The sequence below is a fragment of the Panulirus ornatus genome, chromosome 34, assembly GCF_036320965.1.
Source record: "Panulirus ornatus isolate Po-2019 chromosome 34, ASM3632096v1, whole genome shotgun sequence".
In the NCBI taxonomy this organism is placed as follows: domain Eukaryota; kingdom Metazoa; phylum Arthropoda; class Malacostraca; order Decapoda; family Palinuridae; genus Panulirus; species Panulirus ornatus.
Window position 1 is genome coordinate 262,539 of NC_092257.1, and position 20,624 is coordinate 283,162.

General features: G+C 49.5%; 1 protein-coding gene across 1 annotated transcript in view; it reads right to left on the reverse strand.

The window, feature by feature from the left end:
- The window catches only part of VGlut (Vesicular glutamate transporter), a 191,002-nt gene that overhangs the window by 63,347 nt on the left and 107,031 nt on the right, over positions 1-20,624 (reverse strand). The window contains exon 4 of the mRNA XM_071682119.1: positions 13,603-13,665. Within this exon, the coding sequence (XP_071538220.1) occupies positions 13,603-13,665 (63 nt within the window). The remainder of the gene's footprint in view (positions 1-13,602; positions 13,666-20,624) is intronic.

Genomic DNA, 20,624 nt, shown 5'->3' on the forward strand with positions numbered 1-20,624 from the left:
TCTTAAACTGTTCATAAAACTGATTTGTTCTTCTGTAGAACAGTGATCGTAGACCTGCAGAGCAGTGATCTTCGACCTATAGAGTAGTGATCGTAAACCTGTAGAGCAATGATCTCAGACCTGTAGAGCAATGATCTCAGACCTGTAGAGCAATGATTGTAGACCTGTAAAGCAGTGATCTCAGACCTGTAGAGGAGTGATTGTAGACCTGTAGAGCAGTGATCTTACTAACATGACGATAGTAGAAGGGTCAGAAGGGTCAGCCTTGTTTGTGATAGGTTGTACCACTGCATGGGATAGGTTGTACCACTGCATGGGATAGGTTGTGCCACTGCATGGGATAGGTTGTGCCACTGCATGGGATAGGTTGTACCACTGCATGGGATAGGTTGTACCACTGCATGGGATAGGTTGTACCACTGCATGGGATAGATTGCTGCAGGTATTCCTTGGGTTCCTAGCGTCGAGGACTGGCTGGTTGTGTGCTCCACCATCAGCTGGACATGTATTACTTGCCAAACTCTTGTGTTACATGACCACTTGGCGGCGTTAACAACTCAAGGATGAATTGTTGTGACCCGCGTATCTCTTCCTCGCCGGTAAGCTTTGGAACTTTACCATCATCTCATTGTTTACCTACCTCGTACGTACGATGTGACCTCTTCTGTCCTTACCTCTTTATCTCTTGTTATGTTACTCTAAAGCCTGCCATCATCAACCAGGTCACGGCTAGACCGTTAACATGAACAGATTAATCAAAGTAATAAACACGTCTACAAAGTTGTACATAACGTTGGTTCAGTCTTCCACATTTTGATCAATGTGTTGTTCATCTACAGGTATGAACTACACAATACTCACACCAGCTTAACATATGTAACGGTACTGTACCATCACACCATGTGAGGGGTACCATACCATCACACCATGTGAGGGGTACCATACCATCACACCATGTGAGGGGTACCATACCATCACACCATGTGAGGGGTACCATACCATTACACCATGTAAGGTGTACCATACCATCACACCATGTGAGGGGTACCATACCATCACACCATGCGAGGGGTACCATACTATATAGACCATGCGTAAGGTACCTGACTGTATCAGTAATGTTAGTAGCGTCATATAACCCCAGGACAACTTGTTGTAAGGTCCCACTACTACCAGTACCAGGGAAGTGATGGTGTGAGACCTTCCTCGTCCACACCACTACTACCAGTACCAGGGAAGTGATGGTGTGAGACCTTCCTCGTCCACACCACTACTACCAGTACCAGGGAAGTGATGGTGTGGGACCTTCCTCGTCCACACCACTACTACCAGTACCAGGGAAGTGATGATGTGAGACCCTCCTCGTCCACACCACTACTACCAGTACCAGGGAAGTGATGGTGTGGGACCTTCCTCGTCCACACCACTACTACCAGTAACAGGGAAGTGATGGTGTGGGACCTTCCTCGTCCACACCACTACTACCAGTACCAGGGAAGTGATGATGTGAGACCCTCCTCGTCCACACCACTACTACCAGTAACAGGGAAGTGATGGTGTGGGACCTTCCTCGTCCACACCACTACTACCAGTAACAGGGAAGTGATGGTGTGGGACCTTCCTCGTCCACACCACTACTACCAGTCACAGGGAAGTGATGGTGTGAGACCTTCCTCGTCCACACCACTACTACCAGTCACAGGGAAGTGATGGTGTGGGACCTTCCTCGTCCACACCACTACTACCAGTACCAGGGAAGTGATGATGTGAGACCCTCCTCGTCCACACCACTACTACCAGTAACAGGGAAGTGATGGTGTGGGACCTTCCTCGTCCACACCACTACTACCAGTCACAGGGAAGTGATGGTGTGAGACCTTCCTCGTCCACACCACTACTACCAGTACCAGGGAAGTGATGGTGTGAGACCTTCCTCGTCCACACCACTACTACCAGTACCAGGGAAGTGATGGTGTGAGACCTTCCTCGTCCACACCATTACTACCAGTACCAGGGAAGTGATGGTGTGAGACCTTCCTCGTCCACACCACTACTACCAGTAACAGGGAAGTGATGGTGTGGGACCTTCCTCGTCCACACCACTACTACCAGTAACAGGGAAGTGATGGTGTGAGACCCTCCTCGTCCACACCACTACTACCAGTACCAGGGAAGTGATGGTGTGAGACCTTCCTCGTCCACACCAATCCTTGTCGTTCACTGACGATGACGCAACCTCATCGAAGGAAATTTTCACTCGCGACGTAATCTCATGCGGGCTGAGTCCTGTAACACCTACCTAACAACAGGTCTGGCTTTACACTAAAACAAATGATATTCAAACCTTTCTCAACAGACAAAGACCTGACGACCAGGTACCTGGAAGCAGGTAATCAGCGGGTTGTTCCCGGATGTTGCCATTTTTTTCATATGTAAAAGTTTCCCAGAAATCTTCATAACACGTAGCCATACACATAGGCCTCACTGAGCAATGTCTAACGCGCCTGGTATGTATCATGTATGGTGGTCAGTAGTAGTCAGGTGAAGGTGGTATGTAAGTTGGTGTGGGAATAAGTCAGCAGCTGTGTACCACTTCAATAATCAACAACAACACAACAATACACGAGGAGGGAGTTGCCTGCGCTAACCAACCCCCGCCCACCACCACCATACAACAGTGTGGTACCCCGGCCCTTCCCTACGAGGGTTTTGTTCCACCGGCAACACAAGCGGTGCAACGCCACAATGGCTAGCCACCAGCACACACACACACACACACACACCACTCTAGCGCTGCGGGCAATATGAACACCATCTTCACTAGCCCGCCCTCGTGAGGTACTGACCCTGAGCACGGTGGTACGAGCCCTGACCTGGATGGTACTGACCCTGAGCACGGTGGTACGAGCCCTGACCAGGACGGTACTGACCCTGAGCTGCACAGCCACACCGTCGTGACCAAGGGTCATAGGCTGGCGCTCAGGGGATCATGCCACATAAACCCAGCGGCCCAGGAGGCTGTCCAAGGACAGCAGGCTTGTGTGTGTGTGTGTGTGTGTGTGTGTGTGTGTGTGTGTGTGTGATGGAGGGAGGGAGGGGTACGACTGTTGACGGATCGTAAGTTGCGACCATCTGCCAGAGGAGGTGGCTGATGTAGTTTGGTACACTGTGTGAAAGAAAGCTGAGAGTAAATGTGAATAAGAGCAATGTTATTAGGTACAGTAGGGTTGAGGGACAAGTTAATTGGGAGGTAAGTTTGAATGGAGAAAAACTGGAGGAAGTGAAGTGTTTTAGATATCTGGGAGTGGATTTGGCAGCGGATGAAACCATGGAAACGGAAGTGAGTCACTGGGTGGGGGAGGGGGCGAAAATCCTGGGAGCCTTGAAAAATGTGTGGAAGGCGAGAACATTATCTCGGAAAGCAAAAATGGGTATGTTTGAAGGAATTGTGGTTCCAACAATGTTATATGGTTGCGAGGCGTGGGCTGTAGATGTGTTGGAAATTGAGATGTTTAAGGACAATATGTGGTGTGAGTTGGTTTGATCGAGTATGTAATGAAAGCGTAAGAGAGATGTGTGGTAATAAAAAAGTGTGGTTGAGAGAGCAGAAGAGGGTGTTTTGAAATGCTTTTCTCACATGGAGAGAATGTGAGGAAAGATTGACCAAGAGGATATATGTGTCAGATGTGGAGGGAACGAGGAGAAGTGGGAGACCAAATTGGAGGTGGAAGGATGGGGTGAAAAAGATTTTGAGTGATCGGGGCCTGAACATGCAGGAGGGTGAAAGGCGTGCAAGGAATAGAGTGAATTAGAAAGATGTGGTATACCGGGGTCGACGTGCTGTCAATGGATTGAACCAGGGCATGTGAAGCGTCTGGGGTAAACCATGGAAAGTTTTGTGGGGCCTGGATGTGGAAAGGGATGAATGTGGTAGAAGTTGGAAGACAAGATATACTAATAATTAAAGTCAGGTAAATATTGTCATCTACTGTTCGTTTAGTCTGAAATCACTGACAGACGACCTGCTTCAGGGTTTAAGCGACATTGACCTGAGGGAGAAGTGTTAACTAGAAGAACCTTTGACACTATTGTTGGGGATGTGGCATCCCCTGACCATCACCAAACTGGACAGACTAATCAAGTGACAGTCCGTCACACTCACACATATAGACTTTGGAGCCACGGTGTTGGGATCTCGCCACCCATGAAGACAGAGAGCGTTGGTTGCTGGGAGAGTGAGGGCAGCGCTTGCTGACTCTCATATGTCAAACACAAAGAGCGAGGGTAGAGTCCTTCCTGGCACGACCACGGTGTACGTGAGTGACATTAACAAGAATATTGTGGGGAATATCGTGCTCCCTGCTGAAGGGGCTAATATCTCCCTCTCACCACCCCCATCTCCCTCTCCCCCTCCCTCCTACCGCCAGGCCTCCTTTTCTCATCCCCTCCCCCAACCCTCCTCTACCCCTCCTTAATCATTCCCCTTCCCTTCACTCCCAGTACCCCCTTCAATACTCCTTTCATCTATTCTTCCCATTTCCCTTCCTCGTTTTCTTCTTTCTGATCCTCAGACACTTGACTCCCTCCCTCCCTCCCTCCTTCTCTACTATCGACTCTCCTCTTCACCAAGTCGCTCCCTGTCATATCCCTCGCAACCTCTTCCTTGCTCCTTTCCCCCATACTCACTCCCTCCCTTCTTTTTCTTTCGTCTTTCCACAATCCTCCCTCACTTCCCACACCTCACCTTCAACCCTGACATGGCTCCCCATCAGCCCTGACGCAGCCCTCCACCAACCCTGATCCAACCCTCCACCAGCCCTAACCTGACCCTCCACCAGCCCTGACCTGACCCTCCACCTGTGACGCCAGACCACCGCCATATGACCCAACATTTAACGTCTGTCGCATGACTGACCTGCGAAGGCAACACTGACAAGATGACGCTCCTTACTGCATCATGCTGCATCTACCCACGACCGTACTACAGTGTCCCATGTGTGTCCAGACAAATGTGCAGTGTACCATAGGTGAATGTGAGGGCCAGGGCGAGGGTTGAGGGCCAGGGTGAGGGGTCATGGAGAGGGTGAGGACCAGGGTGAGGGAGAAGGCTAGGGTGAGGATAAGTGCCAGGGTGAGGATAAGGGCCAGGGTGAGGGCCAGGATGAGGGCCAGTAAGGAGATCTGAGACCCGCTACATCCCCGACCCTCACTGTACCACCTTAATTGCCCAGCTCAGGTTCCACCTGCTGGGGCCAGTGGTTCCTCTTGATAGTACCTGTGGTTCTCCTAGCCAGCCAGGGTCCTCTCTGGCGTCGCCAGACACTGGCACCAGCCGTTGTGTATTCCTTGAGCCACGGGTGGCCTGAGGTCGCCCAGGGGAGGTGTTGTTGGCCTTCGTGGGGCCCGACGTTGACCAACCATCGTCTTCTGGACAGACTTTTATGTTTTCAGCTTCCCAGGTTACCTAGAACCGCGATAGAGCAGCCTGGCCACGGTTCCCCAGCTTGCTCCTCCTTCCCCGGGTCAGCCCTTCTGCCCACCTGAGCCATCCACTTCAGCCACCGTCCCCGCCCCAGCCCTTCTCCCCCAGCTTGGCTACCCTACCCCAGCTTGGTTCCTCTCCCCCAGCTTGGCTACCCTACCCCAGCTTGGTTCCTCTCCCCCAGCTTGGCTACACTACCCCAGCTTGGTTCCTCTCCCCCAGCGTGGACACACTTTACTGTAGTACAAGCTTTTCATAATTTTCCCCGCGATTTCCTCTGTGCTGGCAAGATCTACCTCTTAATTAGCAGTTGATAGTGGAGGGGAGTCTCCCCTACCTCCCATTAGGCATCTCTCTCTCTCTCTCTCTCTCTCTCTCTCTCTCTCTCTCTCTCTCTCTCTCTCTCTCTCTCTCTCTCTCTCTCTCTCTCTCTCTCTCTCACTCACTTCCCCACCACTTTCATCAACCACTCTCTCACTTTAAAAGTCTGAAAACAAAAATGACCAATCAGAATAAAACTGAATAATCCACAGAGTATAATAGATCTTGTCCCCTGGCCGACGACTGTGAGGAAAGGCAGATGATGGAGGCGAGAGATGAGGGAGCGTGAGATAGGGAGGGAAGGGCTGGTCTCACCATGGAAGCCGCCCCTCCACCAGTAAGGCAGGGGGAGAGGGGCTGTGGGCCTTCCCTGGGGGAGCTGGAGCAGGGTTAGTCCAGTAGGGGAGGGCTGGGGACTGCGGACGTAAGAGCCCAATTACCTGCAGAAGCTTTCAAACATCACGCCTAAACTTTGGCCACAAGTTATGAATTAAAGTTCAGGTAGTCACTGGGATGGTGGGACGGGACGGTTAGCACGGCACTGGGATGGTGGGATGGGACGGTTACCACAGCACTGGGATGGTGGGATGGAACGGTTAGCATGTAGACGACGGAGTTTTTGTTGATTTAGAATATTTCATTACAGAATTATCATGCAAAGTGGAACGTTGCTACGTAGGAGGGAACCACGTCCCTGTCTCAGGGCCCTTGGCTCCGGTGTGCCACACGATCATTGTTGGTCAAGTGTGAAGCCTTCTGCTGATGGATCTACCTTCCACACTCACTGGAAGAGGAGAGTGACCTGCCCACCCACCCGGCCGTAGTTTCGTGCAGGCGTGCCGGGCAGGGCTGGTGTGAGGCGCCCAAGAACGGTAATGTTGGATGATTGTGGCTAGGGATCCTTGAGAGACAAAGCAAGCAGGGGAGGTGCACCAGCCAGCTGCACGTGAGACAAGGCAAGCAGGTGAGGTGCACCAGCCAGCTGCACGTGAGACAAGGCAAGCAGGGGAGGTGCACCAGCCAGCTGCACGTGAGACAAGGCAAGCAGGGGAGGTGCACCAGCCAGCTGCACGTGAGACAAAACAAGCAGGGGAGGTGCACCAGCCAGCTGCACGTGAGACAAGGCAAGCAGGGGAGGTGCACCAGCCAGCTGCACGTGAGACAAGGCAAGCAGGGGAGGTGCACCAGCCAGCTGCACGTGAGACAAGGCAAGCAGGGGAGGTGCACCTGCCAGCTGAACGTGAGACAAGGCAAGCAGGGGAGGTGCACCAGCCAGCTGAACGTGAGACAAGGCAAGCAGGGGAGGTGCACCAGCCAGCTGCACGTGAGACAAGGCAAGCAGGGGAGGTGCACCAGCCAGCTGAACGTGAGACAAGGCAAGCAGGGGAGGTGCACCAGCCAGCTGCACGTGAGACAAGGCAAGCAGGGGAGGTGCACCTGCCAGCTGAACGTGAGACAAGGCAAGCAGGGGAGGTGCACCAGCCAGCTGCACGTGAGACAAGGCAAGCAGGGGAGGTGCACCAGCCAGCTGCACGTGAGACAAGGCAAGCAGGGGAGGTGCACCAGCCAGCTGAACGTGAGACAAGGCAAGCAGGGGAGGTGCACCAGCCAGCTGAACGTGAGACAAGGCAAGCAGGGGAGGTGCACCAGCCAGCTGCACGTGAGACAAGGCAAGCAGGGGAGGTGCACCAGCCAGCTGCACGTGAGACAAGGCAAGCAGGGGAGGTGCACCAGCCAGCTGCACGTGAGACAAGGCAAGCAGGGGAGGTGCACCAGCCAGCTGCACGTGAGACAAGGCAAGCAGGGGAGGTGCACCAGCCAGCTGAACGTGAGACAAGGCAAGCAGGGGAGGTGCACCAGCCAGCTGCACGTGAGACAAGGCAAGCAGGGGAGGTGCACCAGCCAGCTGCACGTGAGACAAGGCAAGCAGGGGAGGTGCACCAGCCAGCTGCACGTGAGACAAGGCAAGCAGGGGAGGTGCACCAGCCAGCTGCACGTGAGACAAGGCAAGCAGGGGAGGTGCACCAGCCAGCTGAACGTGAGACAAGGCAAGCAGGGGAGGTGCACCAGCCAGCTGCACGTGAGACAAGGCAAGCAGGGGAGGTGCACCAGCCAGCTGCACGTGAGACAAGGCAAGCAGGGGAGGTGCACCAGCCAGCTGCACGTGAGACAAGGCAAGCAGGGGAGGTGCACCAGCCAGCTGCACGTGAGACAAGGCAAGCAGGGGAGGTGCACCAGCCAGCTGCACGTGAGACAAGGCAAGCAGGGGAGGTGCACCAGCCAGCTGAACGTGAGACAAGGCAAGCAGGGGAGGTGCACCAGCCAGCTGCACGTGAGACAAGGCAAGCAGGGGAGGTGCACCAGCCAGCTGCACGTGAGACAAGGCAAGCAGGGGAGGTGCACCAGCCAGCTGCACGTGAGACAAGGCAAGCAGGGGAGGTGCACCAGCCAGCTGAACGTGAGACAAGGCAAGCAGGGGAGGTGCACCAGCCAGCTGCACGTGAGACAAGGCAAGCAGGGGAGGTGCACCAGCCAGCTGCACGTGAGACAAGGCAAGCAGGGGAGGTGCACCAGCCAGCTGCACGTGAGACAAGGCAAGCAGGGGAGGTGCACCAGCCAGCTGCACGTGAGACAAGGCAAGCAGGGGAGGTGCACCAGCCAGCTGCACGTGAGACAAGGCAAGCAGGGGAGGTGCACCAGCCAGCTGCACGTGATTAATGATGATACAAACGCTCAGTGTTGTCATCTTGTGAACCACCACAAGTTTCCTCTCTACAGTTAATTCAAAAATATGTGAATTACGCAGAGTAAACACATATCCTGGTTTCAGTTCTCCAGAAACATGCTATTGTCACGACAGCACACACATGGCTGATCCAGAAACGTTTAAGTCGGTGTATAGGAAGCATAATGACCTCAGACAACCTTGTTCAACAGACCTGTAGTTCACTAAACCCTCCAGCAGCACCAACCGTTACTGAAGGAAAAAAGTAGACAGCAACTGTCCGGTACAGAGCTGGACACATCAACACAGAAAGTTAAAGACTGAATTGTTATCTTGATCCATTTATTATGTATACAATGTTATCTGGCTGCTGGCCATGTTCTCTTCCTTCATAACGAGGTATTCTGACAACCTTACTTTGCTCTGTCTACCTATACCAGCCGACAGCATCAGGATCAGTAGTGTGACCCACTCAAACTGGTGTAAATGACGACCAAGATCTGAGGAAGGAACTTGCCACAACACCTGCCTCATACCTGGCCCTCCCGCGAGGCGGCAGACATGCGCAGTGAAGCACGGAACAAGAAGGTGACGGGAGAGGAATTAGGAAAGGATCGTGGAACACTTTTAACTGTCACACCAGAAGAGAGAGAGAGAGAGAGAGAGAGAGAGAGAGAGAGAGAGAGAGAGAGAGAGAGAGAGAGAGAGAGAGAGAGAGAGAGAGAGAGAGAGAGAGACTTTTTCTTTTTACATTCTGGTGCGCCAGCCATGTCGGTGTATTGAACTATTGCCAATTAGTGCATATGAGCAGTATAGCCTCCGGCTCTCTCTCTCTCTCTCTCTCTCTCTCTCTCTCTCTCTCTCTCTCTCTCTCTCTCTCTCTCTCTCTCTCTCTCTCTCTCTCTCTCTCTCTCTCGTCCTTCTTCCTTTCCCACACTTCCCTTGTTTCCTCCTACCCTTGTATTTCCCTTACCCCCACCTCACTTGTCTCTTCCTTCCCCTCTCGTTTATCTCCTTTGTGTCACTTCCCTACTCCCTTACCTTGTCTCTTTCTCCTTGACTCTTTCTTGTAAGGGAGACACACCAATTCTGTTGTTCTTACTTTCGTGAACTTTACCAAAAGCCTGACTTCATCAGTCTTAAGGTAATCATTAACAAGTTCGTCTCCCCTCTCAATCTTCCCCAAAGTCTTAGTCTATAACTTGTAGACTTTCTGTGTGAGCATCATCAGACTTTACATCGCTTCCAGGGGAACATCCCCATCTTCCAGCCCCACCTGTGGCGTCTCCCAGAGCACGTGTCTGGCACCTGTGTGTTTCAGCTTCACTGGAAGTATGTCGGCAACTCTACCATTGCTGTTGACACTAGTCCCTCCATCTACCTGTACCCTGAACAGCTTCTTTAACATGATTACAGAACAATGTCACCATCAAGGAAAGCAAGACCGTAATCATGAAGGTCTACCTCACCTCTAACCCTGTCTCATGATCCCTCTGCCACCTGGAGACTTCCTGAAGCCACTTTAGCCCACGAAGTAAGCTGGAAGGAGAGTTCCAATACCATCTATAAATTTTCTCACTATTGTCTCTATATTCTTCGTTGTCTCATAACAACGACTCCCGCCTCCTCAGCTAATGAACCCTAACACAACTTGTCCTGCTTCTCCTCCCCAGACCTTCCAGTGTAGAGACACTGGATCTGGTGACCCAGAGGAGGATGCAAGATGGCCACCATCACACACATTGCAAATTCATTCGACAAGTCAAAACTTTTTCGTTGTACGACAGAATTGTCAGAGATATGAACACTGGCTACATTATCATGAGTTCTTGGTCAACTGACGCGGCCACAGCAGAGTTTGTTCCCGTTTCCCAGTTTGGGATCTACATTGTCACAAGGTTCATACAAACCAAACTTGACACAGATGGTTCTGGTGTGGTCGTTTATCAGCAGTGTGTGAGGGAGCTGCCGCATCACCAGCTGCCACACATACCCACAACTACCTGATCACTGCTTCACACCTCGACCAACGCTACAGTAATGTCAGTTTCTTAACCTCCAATGTAAGCTTCACTGTGAAACCAATAATTTGTTTATATATGACCATTATGCAAATTAGAACAATTTAGCCCTTGACATGAAGCCAGTGAGCCACACAGGCTCATGACACCTAGTATTGCTCATGACACCTAGTCTTGCTCATGACACCTACTCTTGCTCATGACACCTACTCTTGCTCATGACACCTACTCTTGCTCATGACACCTAGTCTTGCTCATGACACCTAGTCTTGCTCATGACACCTACTCTTGCTCATGACACCTACTCTTGCTCATGACACCTACTCTTGCTCATGACACCTAGTCTTGCTCATGACACCTAGTCTTGCTCATGACACCTAGTCTTGCTCATGACACCTACTCTTGCTCATGACACCTACTCTTGCTCATGACACCTAGTCTTGCTCATGACACCTAGTCTTGCTCATGACACCTAGTCTTGCTCATGACACCTACTCTTGCTCATGACACCTAGTCTTGCTCATGACACCTAGTCTTGCTCATGACACCTAGTCTTGCTCATGACACCTACTCTTGCTCATGACACCTACTCTTGCTCATGACACCTAGTCTTGCTCATGACACCTAGTCTTGCAGCCTAGGATGTGTGCATTTTCTCCACTTTATAATCAATTCAATATCCTGTATTCATCATTACCAGTAGCACATGTTGTAACATTATCATCATTACTATCATAATGATAAATATCATTATCATTATTATCATTATCATCATTATCATTATCATCATTATTATCATTATTTTTATCATTATTAGTATCAGTAGTAGTATTATCACTGTTGTCATTACACCTCATCTTTTCTTTTTCCCTTTCTTCTCCTCATACATTCCTCATCTACCCCGTACCCTACCTACCTACCTATCTACCTACCTACCTGCCTTCTGAGTATCTGATTCACTTGATAACCTCTGAAGTGAAGTCATATTTCATAACATGAGTTCATACAATATTCTCCAAGTATTACAGAAACCCTGGCTCTGATCTGCTCAATGTGTACATCACTTATCATGTACACATGAACAAACGGCACTAAGAACATGATGATCATGATCATGGTGAACATGATGATCATGATCCTGGTGAACATGATGATCATGATCCTGGTGAACATGATGGTCATGATCATGGTGAACATGATGATCATGATCCTGGTGAACATGATGATCATGATCCTGGTGAACATGATGATCATGATCCTGGTGAACATGATGGTCATGATCCTGGTGAACATGATGATCATGATCCTGGTGAACATGATGATCATGATCATGGTGAACATGATGGTCATGATCATGGTGAACATGATGATCATGATCCTGGTGAACATGATGGTCATGATCCTGGTGAACATGATGGTCATGATCCTGGTGAACATGATGATCATGATCCTGGTGAACATGATGATCATGATCCTGGTGAACATGATGATCATGATCCTGGTGAACATGATGGTCATGATCCTGGTGAACATGATGATCATGATCCTGGTGAACATGATGATCATGATCCTGGTGAACATGATGATCATGATCCTGGTGAACATGATGATCATGATCCTGGTGAACATGATGGTCATGATCCTGGTGAACATGATGGTCATGATCCTGGTGAACATGATGGTCATGATCCTGGTGAACATGATGGTCATGATCCTGGTGAACATGATGATCATGATCCTGGTGAACATGATGATCATGATCCTGGTGAACATGATGATCATGATCCTGGTGAACATGATGGTCATGATCCTGGTGAACATGATGGTCATGATCCTGGTGAACATGATGGTCATGATCCTGGTGAACATGATGATCATGATCCTGGTGAACATGATGATCATGATCCTGGTGAACATGATGGTCATGATCCTGGTGAACATGATGGTCATGATCCTGGTGAACATGATGGTCATGATCCTGGTGAACATGATGGTCATGATCCTGGTGAACATGATGATCATGATCCTGGTGAACATGATGGTCATGATCCTGGTGAACATGATGGTCATGATCCTGGTGAACATGATGATCATGATCCTGGTGAACATGATGATGGTCATGATCCTGGTGAACATGATGGTCATGATCCTGGTGAACATGATGGTCATGATCCTGGTGAACATGATGGTCATGATCCTGGTGAACATGATGGTCATGATCCTGGTGAACATGATGGTCATGATCCTGGTGAACATGATGATCATGATCCTGGTGAACATGATGGTCATGATCCTGGTGAACATGATGGTCATGACCTGGTGAACATGATGGTCATGATCCTGGTGAACATGATGATCATGATCCTGGTGAACATGATGGTCATGATCCTGGTGAACATGATGATCATGATCCTGGTGAACATGATGATCATGATCCTGGTGAACATGATGATCATGATCCTGGTGAACATGATGGTCATGATCCTGGTGAACATGATGATCATGATCCTGGTGAACATGATGGTCATGATCCTGGTGAACATGATGATCATGATCCTGGTGAACATGATGGTCATGATCCTGGTGAACATGATGATCATGATCCTGGTGAACATGATGGTCATGATCCTGGTGAACATGATGATCATGATCCTGGTGAACATGATGGTCATGATCCTGGTGAACATGATGGTCATGATCCTGGTGAACATGATGGTCATGATCCTGGTGAACATGATGATCATGATCCTGGTGAACATGATGATCATGATCCTGGTGAACATGATGGTCATGATCATGGTGAACATGATGATCATGATCCTGGTGAACATGATGATCATGATCCTGGTGAACATGATGGTCATGATCATGGTGAACATGATGATCATGATCCTGGTGAACATGATGATCATGATCCTGGTGAACATGATGATCATGATCCTGGTGAACATGATGATCATGATCCTGGTGAACATGATGGTCATGATCATGGTGAACATGATGGTATACAGAGCAGGTGAGGGTTGCCAGCACCAATGTAATGTTGTACTCACCCAACATTTTTAAGGTTGTTTATCTTGGAGGCGTCCAGCTCAAACTCTTCATACTGCACACCACTGTGGAAAACATCAACCACTGTTGATTAACTTGTCAAGTATAATAACACTGGATTACATATAGTCACACTGGAGTACATACTATCATATTTCTTAGATAAAATTATGATTTGAAAACACAGTACAAACAAATGGTTAGTACACATATAAAGATACATCACTAGCCTACACTACACACTGAACACTTGATCATCAGTATGACACACACACTGAACACTTGATCATCAGTATGACACACACACTGAACACTTGATCATCAGTATGACACACACACTGAACACTTGATCATCAGTATGACACACACACTGAACACTTGATCATCAGTATGACACACACACTGAACACTTGATCATCAGTATGACACACACACACTGAACACTTGATCATCAGTATGACACACACACTGAACACTTGATCATCAGTATGACACACACACTGAACACTTGATCATCAGTATGACACACACACTGAACACTTGATCATCAGTATGACACACTCATATGTGACCATCATGACACGGTAACATCATGACCAGCATGACACAGTGATAATGAGTGTCAACTGGTCATATTGAAAGTAACATTTAGATGTTTCCTCCTGATGTTATAACATCACAACACTGATACCAGCTCACTACTACAGTGAGGTGTGTCCGTCACAACTATGTGACATAACCATGTGTCCGTCAGGCTCAGGCACACACACACACACACACACACACACACACACACACACACACACACACACAGAGGGTTAACTGTTCACTGACGCCTACATCTTCATACAATATTTCATAAATAACATTAATTAACGAAGCTGTTAATGAGGGTTGAGTATAATGACTTAATTTATATTAAATATTTTGTGCAACATAGATAATGATTAATTACCTTATGCTGTCATACTGCTTCCAATTACCTATATATATATATATATATATATATATATATATATATATATATATATATATATATATATATATATATATATATATATATATATATATATTTGGTAAACATGTTTATCAAATGGCGTCCTAGCTTCGTCTCTTCGATGTATATCAACTGACTGTTATGTTTCTCTCCTGTGTCTCCCCTGATGATGTGATTATTACACGAAAGTGCACTTGGGAACTTTTCGTGTTTCATTTTCCCCGTGAACTCATAGGAATATCTTGATTACGTGCAAAATTGTGATCCTTTCCTATATATATATATATATATATACATATATATATATATATATATATATATATATATATATATATATATATATATATATATATATATATATATATATATATAGCTGGTGGCTGACTCGGGTGAGAAACTGCAGAAGCTGGTGACTGAGCTTGATAAAGTGTATGAAAGAAGAAAGCTGAGAGTAAATGTAAATAAGAGCAAGGTTATTAGGTACAGTAGGGTTGAGGGACAAGTCAATTGGGAGGTAAGTTTGAATGGAGAAAAACTGGAGGAAGTGAAGTCTTTTAGATATCTGGGAGTAGATTTGGCAGCGGATGGAACCATGGAAGCGGAAGTGAGTCACAGGGTGGGGGAGGGGGCGAAGGTTCTGGGAGCGTTAAAGAATGTGTGGAAGGCGAGAACATCATCTCGGAAAGCAAAAATGGCTATGTTTGAAGGAATAGTGGTTCCAACAATGTTATATGGTTGCGAGGCGTAGACTATAGATAGGGTTGTGCGGAGGAGGGTGGATGTGTTGGAAATGAAATGCTTGAGGACAATATGCGGTGTGAGGTTTTTTGATCGATTAAGTAATGAAAGGGTAAGAGAGATGTGTGGTAATAAAAAGAGTGTGGTTGAGAGAGCAGAAGAGGGTGTATCAAAATGGTTTGGTCACATGAAGAGAATGAGTGATGAAAGATTGACAAAGAGGATATATGTGTCAGACTTGGAGGGAACGAGGAGAAGTGGGAGACCAAATTGGGGGTGGAAAGATGGAGTGAAAAGATTTTGAGCGATCGGGGCCTGAGCATGTAGGAGAGTGAAAGGCATGCAAGGAACAGAGTAAATTGGAAAGATATGGTATACCGGGGTCGACGTGCTGTCAATGGATTGAACCAGGGCATGTGAAGCGTCTGGTGTAAAACATGAAAAGTTTTGTGGGGCCTGGATGTGGAAAGGCAGCTTTGGTTTCAGTGCATTACACATGACAGCTAGAGACTGAGTGTGAGCGAATGTGGCCTTTGCTGTCTTTTCCAAGCGCTACCTCGCGCGCGTGCGGGGGAAGGGGGGAGGGGGGCATTTCATGTGTGACGGGGTGGCGACGGGAATGAATAAAGGCAGCAAGTATGAATATGTGCATGTGTACATATGTATATGTCTGTGTAGGTATATGTATGTAAACGTTGAAATGTATTGGTATGTATATGTGCGTGTGTGGACGTGTATGTATATACATGTGTTTAGGGGTGGGTTGGGCCATTCGTTCGTTTGTTCCGTTGCGCTACCTCGCTAACGCGGGAGACATCGACAAAGTATAGAATATATATATATATATATATATATATATATATATATATATATATATATATATATATATATATATATATATTTTTTTTTTTTTTTTTTTTTTTTTTTTGTCGCTGTCTCCCGCGTTTGCGAGGTAGCGCAAGGAAACAGACGAAAGAAATGGCCCAACCCACCCCCATACACATGTATATACATGCGTCCACACACGCAAATATACATACCTACACAGCTTTCCATGGTTTACCCCAGACGCTTCACATGCCCCGATTCAATCCACTGACAGCACGTCAACCCCGGTATACCACATCGCTCCAATTCACTCTATTCCTCGCCCTCCTTTCACCCTCCTGCATGTTCAGGCCCCGATCACACAAAATCTTTTTCACTCCATCTTTCCACCTCCAATTTGGTCTCCCTCTTCTCCTCGTTCCCTCCACCTCCGACACATATATCCTCTTGGTCAATCTTTCCTCACTCATTCTCTCCATGTGCCCAAACCATTTCAAAACACCCTCTTCTGCTCTCTCAACCACGCTCTTTTTATTTCCACACATCTCTCTTACCCTTACGTTACTTACTCGATCAAACCACTTCACACCACACATTGTCCTCAAACATCTCATTTCCAGCACATCCATCCTCCTGCGCACAACTCTATCCATAGCCCACGCCTCGCAACCATACAACATTGTTGGAACCACTATTCCTTCAAACATACCCATTTTTGCTTTCCGAGATAATGTTCTCGACTTCCACACATTCTTCAAGGCTCCCAGAAATTTCGCCCCCTCCCCCACCCTATGATCCACTTCCGCTCCATGGTTCCATCCGCTGCCAGATCCACTCCCAGATATCTAAAACACTTCACTTCCTCCAGTTTTTCTCCATTCAAACTCACCTCCCAATTGACTTGACCCTCAACCCTACTGTACCTAATAACCTTGCTCTTATTCACATTTACTCTTAACTTTCTTCTTTCACACACTTTACCAAACTCAATCACCAGCTTCTGCAGTTTCTCACATGAATCAGCCACCAGCGCTGTATCATCAGCGAACAACAACTGACTCACTTCCCAAGCTCTCTCATCCCCAACAGACTTAATACTTGCCCCTCTTTCCAAAACTCTTGCATTCACCTCCCTAACAACCCCATCCATAAACAAATTACACAACCATGGAGACATCACACACCCTTGCCGCAAACCTACATTCACTGAGAACCAATCACTTTCCTCTCTTCCTACACGTACACATGCCTTACATCCTCGATACAAAGAAAGAGTCAGCAGCCCACCATCCTGGGGGGGTGGGGGGTTGATGACCAAGACAAGTAATGAATGATGACGTCACGTCGACGCTAATTTTTGTGGCCAAATCCCACCAGCCAGTGACAAGACTCCTCCTCCCTCCCCCACACACACACACGTGCTACCCTCGGGTGTCAGGCATCGACCAGTGTCGACCTCCCTCCACCCCCGCCCCCCGGGGGCCCCCCGAAACAACCGTCAAGTGTCAAGCGTGGACCACCAAGTGTCAAGCATGGACCACCAAGTGTCAAGCGTGGACCACCAAGTGTCAAGCGTGGACCACCAAGTGTCAAGCGTGGACCACCAAGTGTCAAGCGTGGACCACCAAGTGTCAAGCGTGGACCACCAAGTGTCAAGCGTGGACCACCAAGTGTCAAGCGTGGACCACCAAGTGTCAAGCGTGGACCACCAAGTGTCAAGCGTGGACCACCAAGTGTCAAGCGTGGACCACCAAGTGTCAAGCGTGGACCACCAAGTGTCAAACGTGGACCACCAGGTGTCAAGCGTGGACCACCAAGTGTCAAGCGTGGACCACCAGGTGTCAAGTGTCACCAGGTGGATATGCAAGTTGTCAACCCTCAATTACCAGGTGTGTGTATGAAGACTCATCAGGTGTGTCAACGTGAGGGATACCACCACAGTCAAGTGAAGTGTCACATGTGGGTTGTAAGGTGTCAGACGGGGACGGTCAAGTCTCGGTTATGGGGTGTCATGTAAGATACGTCCAGTGTCAAGTGTCACATGCCAGGATGAACTGTCGTGTCAGACAACAAGAAGTTTGACCTGAGTGTCAGACACAAAGCACTTCCAGCAAACTGTGGTGTGTACACAGTGTCAAGCATGGAGTGTTGGGGGCAGCGCACGGTGTCAAGCATGGGGTGTCATAGGCCCGTGTCAAGCATGGGGTGTCATGGGTCGGTGTCAAGCGTGGGGTGTCATGGGTCGGTGTCAAGCGTGGGGTGTCATGGGTCGGTGTCAAGCGTGGGGTGTCATGGGTCGGTGTCAAGCGTGGGGTGTCATGGGTCGGTGTCAAGCATGGGGTGTCATGGGTCGGTGTCAAGCGTGGGGTGTCATGGGTCGGTGTCAAGCGTGGGGTGTCATGGGTCGGTGTCAAGCGTGGGGTGCCATGGGCCCGTGTCAAGCATGGGGTGTCATGGGTCGGTGTCAAGCGTGGGGTGTCATGGGTCGGTGTCAAGCGTGGGGTGTCATGGGTCGGTGTCAAGCGTGGGGTGTCATGGGTCGGTGTCAAGCGTGGGGTGTCATGGGTCGGTGTCAAGCGTGGGGTGTCATGGGTCGGTGTCAAGCGTGGGGTGTCATGGGCCGGTGTCAAGCGTGGGGTGTCTTGGGTCGGTGTCAAGCGTGGGGTGTCATGGGTCGGTGTCAAGCGTGGGGTGTCATGGGTCGGTGTCAAGCGTGGGGTGTCATGGGTCGGTGTCAAGCGTGGGGTGTCATGGGTCGGTGTCAAGCGTGGGGTGTCTTGGGTCGGTGTCAAGCGTGGGGTGTCATGGGTCGGTGTCAAGCGTGGGGTGTCTTGGGTCGGTGTCAAGCGTGGGGTGTCTTGGGTCGGTGTCAAGCGTGGGGTGTCATGGGTCGGTGTCAAGCGTGGGGTGTCATGGGTCGGTGTCAAGCATGGGGTGTCATGGGCCCGTGTCAAGCGTGGGGTGTCATGGGTCGGTGTCAAGCGTGGGGTGTCATGGGCCCGTGTCAAGCGTGGGGTGTCATGGGTCGGTGTCAAGTGTGGGGTGTCATGGGTCAGTGTGCGGGTCAGGAACAGTGTGGTCCACCATTATTGATCTCCATTGTTCGCTCTTAACAGTGTGTGCCACGTCTACCTTGACCCCAGGCGGCTTGATGACCTTGTGTCACAGGAGGGTGGCTCTCATATTGGGATGGTTGAGGGACATGCAGGGACCAGGTCTACTGGCCAGGGGTCTGTGTTGAGGCGCACACCAACATGCAGGGACCAGGTCTACTGGCCAGGGGTCTGTGTTGAGGCGCACACCAACATGCAGGGACCAGGTCTACTGGCCAGGGGTCTGTGTTGAGGCGCACACCAACATGCAGAGACCAGGTCTACTGGCCAGGGGTCTGTGTTGAGGCGCACACCAACAGACACATGGCTAACAGGAAGCCTGGGAGTCGTTCTGACGCAGACCATCATACCCTTATGTTGTCTGGATCAGAGGAGGAGGGAAGACGGTAGCACCATGTGCAGCAGTCTGGCTGTGTGGCAGTAATGTCTGGGACACAGCTTAAAGGTCACTGAATATCATTACAGAGGAAGAGCTACCGTACAGCTGCCATGATGGGTTGGAGGGTCGCTCAGGAGGAGGACAGGCAAGCGTTAGTACCACGGATGATCCGTAGGCAGGCAGTAGAGCTGGGATGATGGGAAGTTGGTCGGATGATACTATACACCCTTACCACCCACCCACCCCTCACCACCCACCCCTCACTACCCACCCACCCACCCCTCACCACTCACCCACCCATCCGCCCCTCACCACCCACCCACCCACCCCTCACCACCCACCCACCCAGCCGCCCCTCACCAGCCACCCCTCACCAGCCACCAATATCACCGGGCGGTCTGTTGACTCTAGCACGGCAGAGTTCCTCTGCTCTTTATTAATTTCCCTCCATCGTTCTCCGGCCCCTCCCTCCCTCCCTCCCTGCCTCTACAGAGTCTACGCTACCGTCTCCCCCTATCCCCACTAGACATTGCCATCTCCCCTCTCCCTACTACCTCTTCCTCCTGCGATACCCTGCCATAGTGCACCTCCTGTGTTGAGAAATAAGTACAGTGTGCCCTCAGTGGGCACTGTTTGTAGAGGGCCACAGACAGCGGGCACCACATACTGACTGACGTCACAGGAGACAGACAGCTATATGGGAGTGGATGAGAAAAACATACATTACCAACATCTGATGATAAAGACAAAATGTTACAACATACAATAATTTGATACATGTATACAGATAGACAGACAGAAAGAAAGACAGACAAACAGAAGGGGGCAGACAGACAGACATAACTGCTAATAGAGACAGAAAGCCTCCAGGAGAGACAGACAAGCATACCTGGCTTATACAACGAACAGACGGAGGTGTCCAGTACAACAGACAAAGAGGCAGAGCTGCCCAGTACAGACAGGCAGAGC